This window comes from Gossypium hirsutum, chromosome A02 (genome assembly GCF_007990345.1).
Source record: "Gossypium hirsutum isolate 1008001.06 chromosome A02, Gossypium_hirsutum_v2.1, whole genome shotgun sequence".
NCBI lineage: Eukaryota > Viridiplantae > Streptophyta > Magnoliopsida > Malvales > Malvaceae > Gossypium > Gossypium hirsutum.
The window spans coordinates 11,508,582-11,516,703 of NC_053425.1; the positions used below are offsets into that span (position 1 = coordinate 11,508,582).

An 8,122-nucleotide genomic window follows, 5' to 3' on the forward strand; every position below is an offset into this window, starting at 1 on the left:
AAATTTTGATGCAAAACAATTACTCTTTTTTTTTCTTTTGAGATTATTCACTAATTTTTTAGAAATGAAAATTAAGTATACCTTGGATTTTATTAACTAGATATTTTATATTTATTTTTGTTGGTTTATTTAATTTTAATAACTAAATAATTGTTTGAGCCATGGGTATTTAAGTTCGAGACTTATTATACATAATTATATGTGTTGGTTTCTAATTCTCGTCGTGTACAATTTATAGGTCTATTGGTCCTCAACGGATTACACTTCCTAAATTTCTCTTCAAGTGAGAACAAATAGTATCCTCTTACCCAACAATGCCATATGGGGCATGAGTTTAAATTCCAAAAAAAAAAAAAATGTTGAAATTTTTTTAGTAGGTGAAAGCCCTCTTCTTCTATAAATCCCTAGTAGCTCTCAATGGAAATTAGAACTATAATTCCCACTAAGGTCGATTTTAATTATTAAAAGATTACATTTGATAAAATTCTTCTTGAATAAATTTGATTGTTATTTTTTTTAGCTTGAGATTTATTAATGAATTAAAAGAAAAAAAGAAAAATTACTGCAATTCCACGTTGCTAATGTTTGATTAATTTTGCTCATACCTAATTATGTTGCTTATTCAAATGTAGCATTTAAAGTCAAAAAAATGGAAAATGAGACCACACGAATTTGATTATTTGACCAACGACCCTCATTAAAAAAACACGTTCAAACGACGTCATTTCACGTATACTTTGACTCCTCTGTCCTCTCCATATAAACCTCTTTTCCCTTCTATTCAATCCCAAGCCTAGCTTCTCCGCAAAAACAAACTTCTTTCTTATAATAAAATTAAAAACTATGGTGAAGGAGGAACTGTACATAACCGTACCCAGCGTTTTCCGGTGTCCAATTTCACTTGACGTGATGAAATCTCCGGTTAGCCTTTGTACGGGCGTTACCTACGATCGTTCCAGCATCCAAAAATGGCTCGAATCTGGTCACGACACCTGTCCAGCCACCATGCAGGTTCTTCCCTCCAAGGATTTCATCCCTAACCTTACTCTCCATCGTCTAATTAATCTCTGGATCCAGTCTTCTACTCTCCGGCCAGGCTCTAACTCTCCACGGCTTCTTCCGGCGACGCCTCCGGCGATCTCCGAGGTTCAGGCTAAGCTATTGATGGAGAAGGTTGAGAGGGAGGGCTGCGTCGATTCTTTGTCTAAGGTTGCCGAGTTCGTAAGCTGTTGCGAAGAGAACCGGAAATTTGTAGCTAGATTCGACGGTTTCGTTGAGGTAATCGCCGGAGTTTTGAAAAGGAAATGTGTGGAAATCAAAGCTTTGGAAACGGCGGTTAGGATTTTGGATTTGATTTTGAGCGAAAATGGAGTCACAGAAGGGTTAAACAAATTAATCCTTAAAAGCAATCAGGAAAGTAAATTTTTATCTGCAATCGTTTTAATTCTTCAACACGGAAGCCTGAACTCGAAGATCAAGTCAGTCCGAGTTCTGGACTCACTAGCACTTGACTCGGAATCCAAACGCAGGATCTCCGACTCACAAGACCTTATATCCATCCTTCTCCAGCTCCTGAAAACAAACAACAACGAATCCTTAAACGACGCCGTTACTTCCATTTTAACCACCATTTCAATAACGCGCTCCGTCAGATCCCGCCTCATCGAAAACGGCATCGTTGAAATCCCATCAAACTCGCTCACAGAAAAGTCGTTGAAGTTGTTAGCAACGCTTAGCACTTGCAGCGAAGGGAGGTCAGCAATCAGTTCCGAGCCAAAATGCGCGGCGGCGATCGTAGAAAAGCTGTTGAAGTTGTCTAAAACGGGGACGGAGGACGCCGTAACGGTGTTGTGGAGCACGTGTTGCTTGAACAAAGAGGAGAAAGTGAAAGAAGCGGTGGTAAAAGGGAATGGGGTGACGAAGATATTAGTAATAATGCAAAGAGAAGGGGAAGGGAACGTGAAGATGATGTGCAGGGATTTGGTTAAGGCTCTAAGAGCTGTATGTAAAGATTGGTGTTTAGGCAGTTATGAAACCAAGACTACACATATTAGACCTTGTTGAGGAGCATTCTTTGTTTTTGGACATAAATTTACGCACAAGATTCATGTAATTACCACTTAGTTCAAAGGAAACACGATTCTATGTTTTTTTTTTTTTGTTAGAAACATTACTCCTGGAATTCCCATTTTCCCTTCCTATGGGAGCTTTCAACAGGTAGGCGAACCTCACTTGAGTTCACAGCCTGTACCATTCAACCATCACATTTGACCTGTCACTTGGTTTTGGACCCGCTTTTTTAAATTTTATTCCACTTCTTTTGCTTTATTTTTTATTCCAATTGATAATTCAAGTTAATAAGGTTAATTTTTAAATTTAAAATAAAATTTTATTTAATTCATTTGAATTTGTTAGAAAATTAATAATTATTAAACTAGAATATAATAATTTATTGAATAAATTTATAAATGATTATTGAACTAAGATTACATTTTTACCACCTAATTATAAAAAATTACATTGTGCCACCCACATTATAATTATCCATCTATTAACCGGTTAAGTTGACCACCTATTTGCCATATATCTTAAATATATTTAACTTTTTTTCTAAATGAAAAGGAAAAACCCTAACTCTTTTAATGTAAAGAAAACCCTAATAAACATTTGTCTATTTAGATTGTGGTAAGTGGTAAGTGATGTGATACAAGTTTTGATGTAAGTATTGGCACAATAATACAAACAAAATAATAAATATTAGAATGAACACAAATAAATTGGTAATGTAATTTAGTGCACTATTAACTTGTGCGAGACCTTGCTTAGAGAAATTCATTGTTACACTCATGATAAAAACAATGATTCAAGTCTAATGTATTTTAACTCTCAGATAATCACAGACTCACCCAAATACATTCAATACAAACTCTCTCTAAGCAACTTCTCCTTCATCTTTTAAAGGCTCTTAACTATTCATTCAAAGATGAATAAAAAATAAAATACGCATTCAATAAAAATCCTTTACCATGAACATATAACCACCCCTAAATTTTATTAAAAAAAAATCTAACTACATCCGATTTTATCCCATGAATCATCTATATATATATATATAGGCTTTAAATAATCTCAAAATCATCCCATGTAAAATGAGATAAAATTCATTTAATTTGAAAAGATTTATCTTGAAATTTCATATCCAAATATTTTTAAATAAATTATTTTCAAGCCTTTATATTGTTTTCAATTTTAATTCTATGCTTGGACTAAAATTGTTCATAAGCTTGCTGCAAAGTTACATTATGAGGTAAGGATAGAAAGTCTTTAAGAATCATATTTGAAATGGAACTCTTCTATCTTGGAGCCATGTGTTACATCAAGTAAATAGATAACCTATGTATTTTTTGTTGCTAATAAGATAAGTATAAAGATATATACAAAGTTAAAAATTTTCAACAATAAAACTGATGCATAGTCAAGTTGTGGTTTGTCATGGGGCACAACTTGTAGCACAAATCATTATATATATTAACAATCTCAATATTTGAGATTTGACATTTTTGACAAAACCTCTGCAACAAAAACAGTAGGAAACAAGAATCACATGTTAAAAGAATTTCAAACTGAATGAAAACCTGGATAGCAGCTTCGTCTATGTCCTCCTCTTCGACAAAAATCGAAAGCAGTTGTGGTAGTAGGTGTGCCAACATTAAATACCACATGGTTTTGGGTTGCATAGATAAAGAAGCAAGTTATAGATTACTGGAGGAGAGATAAATATGATTTCAAGGTCAAATTTCTCATCTCAAAAAACTTTTAATTTTATAGAATGAATATATTTAATTATTTTAAGTTTATTCCTTGTAATTAATAACTTTTGCAATGCTACTGTGTGTTTTACTTGTGAATAAACAGATAATATATATATATATATATTCTCATTATTTGTTTATTGTATTTGCAATTGGGTAAACCTATAATTTAGTCTCAAAGTTGTACCCAATCATTATTTTGGTACTTAAATTTTCTTTTTATCAATTTGGTATCTAAAGTTTCAAAACATTATTTCCGTTGCTCCAAGACTCAATTTTTGAGAAATAAATTTAAAAAATAAAACAATTCAGAAAAATCAAAAGTTGAAAAAAAAAAAGAGTCAAGATTAAAAAAATGTAAGAAAAATCCAAAAAAATAAATTAATTGTAAAAAAATGAAACGTGAAATGTTGCTAAATTAAAAGAACTCTTATAATTATTTGGGGACTAAACTTATTAAAAAAATTTAAAAGATATAGTAATGTGTTGTTTAAAAAATAATTAAAAAAACAAAATTTCTGGAAAAATTAGAAAAATACTATAAACATTTATATATCTATATTATTTTGTATCCTTTCTTTTCTTTTCTGACTTTTTCGTTCTTTTTTATTTTTGAATTTTCGCTGTTTTTTAACTTTAAATTTTTAAAAAATAATTATATTTTCTAGAAAATTTATATATTTTTTAAAATTTCCAGTTTTTAATTTTTTTGAGCTTTGAAGGAGTAATTCCAACTCCACCTATCAATTTATGTCAGAATATTTGTTTACTTAATTTTATAATACAAAATTAAATAATTTTATATAATTAAGGTAATTATTTAGTTATTATATTTAGTGAAAAATTAAATATAATTTTTTTTTCTCAAATGTCCTTAATAAACACTAATTTCGTCTCTACGATGGTTGTGATCTATTGGAAGTTCTTTAAGCATACATTGTAAGCATAAATAATGGTTTCTAATAGAAAGCAATGGAAAAGATCGAATATAAATAGCTCCAGTCATTGTTGGAGCCAAATGTCAAAATCTAAATGTTGTTACACCACTGTCAAGCACGTCGGATATAGCTATACGAAAAAATGAAAATTGATTAAGTCTTCTAAGCACTTGAAAACCTCACTAGATGGTGTATATAATTCCTTATCTTTGACATGAAATTGCTTTAATTTTATTTTTATTTTTATTTTTATTTTTTGCTTAGGGACCTTATGCTAGTTGGTATTTATAGTGGTGGTTCCCTATAAAAAATACCAACTACACATTCCACTATCTCACATACAAAGATGTGAAAGTTGAGGACAACAAAAGTGAGAATGGGCAGCAAAACGTGAAGGTTATTCCTACGAACCAATAACGATTCCAACACTTTCCCACTTGGTTTGTATTGCCATGAATACTTAAAGTCGAAAAATAATGCCCAAATCATGGCGATATTTTCTCTTAGAATTTGACTAGTGTCTTCCATGTATTAGAATATATCATGTCTCAACGATTTATCCCAAATTTCTTAATAAATAAACCCAATGTTTATTCCAACTCCAAACTTTAGTGACATTTCTCGAAATAATCAAATTAACGTGTGCACAAAAATTTGAGAAACATCAAACTTAATAGAGTTTCTTTATAATCATTATTATATCAAAATTTACATTGTGGGAACAAGTTTTATGGTGACAACATGATCCTTAAATTGTGTGGTGGCATGCCTTTAGTCAAAGGATCAACTAACATCTGCTCAGTGTTAATGTGATTTGATAACATGTTAATTTGCATGACATTTTGTGTTTAATTCGATTTATTTCTGAATTGATCCCTACTAAATTAGTACTTTTATGTTTCAATCTTGTCATGGATGCAACTGGGACGCTAACAGACAAAAACGAGCAGAAAAGGACCAAATTGAAACACAATCAATGAAATGAGGCTGAATAAAAAATATAGAGAAAGTCAAGGACTCATCAGATTTTTTTACTTTGTAAAAGCCAAAAATAGAAAAAAAAATCTGATTTTATTTTTTGTTTAATTTTATGTTAAATTAGTTAAGGCTAAAATTCGTAAATTCTATGTATATAAATAGGGCCTTAATGTATTTAGGAAGGACACATCTAATTCTACATTCTGATTTCAATTTGGAATTGAATAGAATTAATTTCTTTTTCTTTCAATTTTGGCATAAGCATTCTGCTGCTTGTTTCCAATTCTTGTTTGTTCTTTCAAAATTGGTCTAATTGCTTTCCAAGTACTTTTCTTTCCCATTCTTCACCACCATCATCAAATCACCTTTCAAAATCTACAAAGCATGAATAATTTCATGCTTCACTAAATTCCATCTTAACTTAAGGCTGATGTTCTTGCCGGACGAGAATCGTGAGATGTGTATTCGTGCTAAAAATTATTCCAACCGGTATTCACTTTTTTCCCAAGTATCGAGATAGACAACTCATCCCTTAAAGTTAAACTAGATTTCAAGTCAAAGTGTACGTTGGGTTGGAGTCGTGTTTGCTGATAGTTGGAGAAATGAGTCGACCGTGTTATATTCGGATCACCGAGAACAAATCAAGGAAGAAGTGATCGGGTTTAAACGACCCACGCGGTTGAGGTTGTTAATTCGAGCTGGGTTCTTCAGAGTGTAAGGCTGCCAGAATCTTGCATTGGGAACACGTGTAACTCAGTTAGATAATCGGTAAGGGTTGGTTTGTAGGTCGTACTGGGACTAGCTATGAGAGGAAGAATTGGTGGTTAGGATGTTTTTAACTGCTATAACCAGCTTATCGTTGGAGGAGAAGATTAATTTTCGATGATCAATTCTTAATCCGGAATCTACCGAGTCAAAGGCTAAGGCTTATTATCTCTATTTACAAAAGTCTAAATTTATTTCCTGATTTAAATTTATTTCTAATATTAATTAGTTGTTTATTTACATTGATTCAATTATTTACTTTCTAAACATTTTTTAAACCTCCAGATTTATTTGTTTATTTTTTTTTGCAAGTCCGTTTGGAGTCGTGGGCACAACCTTTGCCATGGCTTTCGACACGACAAACGTTCTGTTCACAAGATAAACACAGAAGTTGATTATAACATCTAATCCTTGTGGGCTCGACCCTACTACCATTCTTTACTACTATTTAGAGTTATTTTTGTAGGAATTATTTTTTGTAGTTTCGATGCCCATCAAATTTTGGTGCCGTTGTTGGGGATTGGAGATATTTTTTTCTAATTTTTGTTTGTTTACCTTATGACCAGATCAGAACCGAGAATCTTGAGTTTGAACTAGAAATTGAGAAATTGGCCTGAAAACTACGGAGAGAAGCCATTCGACACGGGAAACGACCAAATCCCGAATTCGAAACCAAAACATTCACTGAGGAAATTTTCTCGTTCGATGAACCAAACGAGATGGCTGAACAGATGATATGCCAACTCTTTGCGGCACTGGATGAACAACAACCCTTATGTATAACCTATCCAGTAGGAGGAACATCGTTCGAGTTAAAGTCGTGTTTGATTCATTTACTACCCACTTTTTGTAGATTACAGAATGAAAATTCGCACACCCACCTTAAAGAGTTCCATATGGTGTGCACGAGCATGAAGCCTCAGAGAGTAACCGAAGACCAAATCAAACTTCGTGCTTTTCCTTTCTTATTAGCTGACTCTTCTAAAAAATTGCTATTTTATTTACCCCTGAGATTTGTCAACGCATGGTTTAGCATGTCTCGTTTGTTTCTTGATAGGTTCTTCCCTGCAACTCGAGCGGCCGAACTAAGGAAAAAACATTGTGGGAATCTGTAAGAAAGAGACTGAATCGCTTTACGATTACTAGGAGTGATACAAAAAGTTGTGTGCAAGTTGCCCACAGCATAGACTGACTGAACAGTCACTCTTGCAGTATTTTTATGAGGGATTGCTCCCGATGGAAATGAAAATGATAGATGTTGCAAGTGGAGGGTCACTAGTTAATAAGACTCCTCAGAGAGCACGAGAGTTGATTTCCAAAATGGCTGCTAACTCTCAACAATTTCGACCGATCACAAAACCCACGAGATAGGTTTATGGGTTAAGTTTTCTATCTCTAGAAGATAAAATTGATAAGCTAACTAACATTGTTCAAACTTTACTTATAGGTAAAATGGACGTAGCATGGTTGTGCGAAATTTACACTAAGCTAGACCATCCGACGGACTCATGCTCGATTTTACAAGAGGATTCAACAAAATAAGCAAATGTTGTTAGGAACTTTCCAAGACCGCCTCAAAGGCGATATGACCCCTACTTGAACTAATATAATATGGAGTGGAAGGATCAC

General features: G+C 32.8%; 1 protein-coding gene across 1 annotated transcript; it reads left to right on the forward strand.

The window, feature by feature from the left end:
* Positions 1 to 602: 602 nt before the first annotated feature.
* Positions 603 to 2,150, forward strand: LOC107951529 (U-box domain-containing protein 29). The gene has a single exon (XM_016886593.2). It carries the CDS (start codon positions 844 to 846, stop codon positions 2,062 to 2,064), a length of 1,221 nt encoding a protein of 406 aa, XP_016742082.1. The 5' UTR covers positions 603 to 843; the 3' UTR covers positions 2,065 to 2,150.
* The last annotated feature ends 5,972 nt before the right edge of the window (positions 2,151 to 8,122 follow it).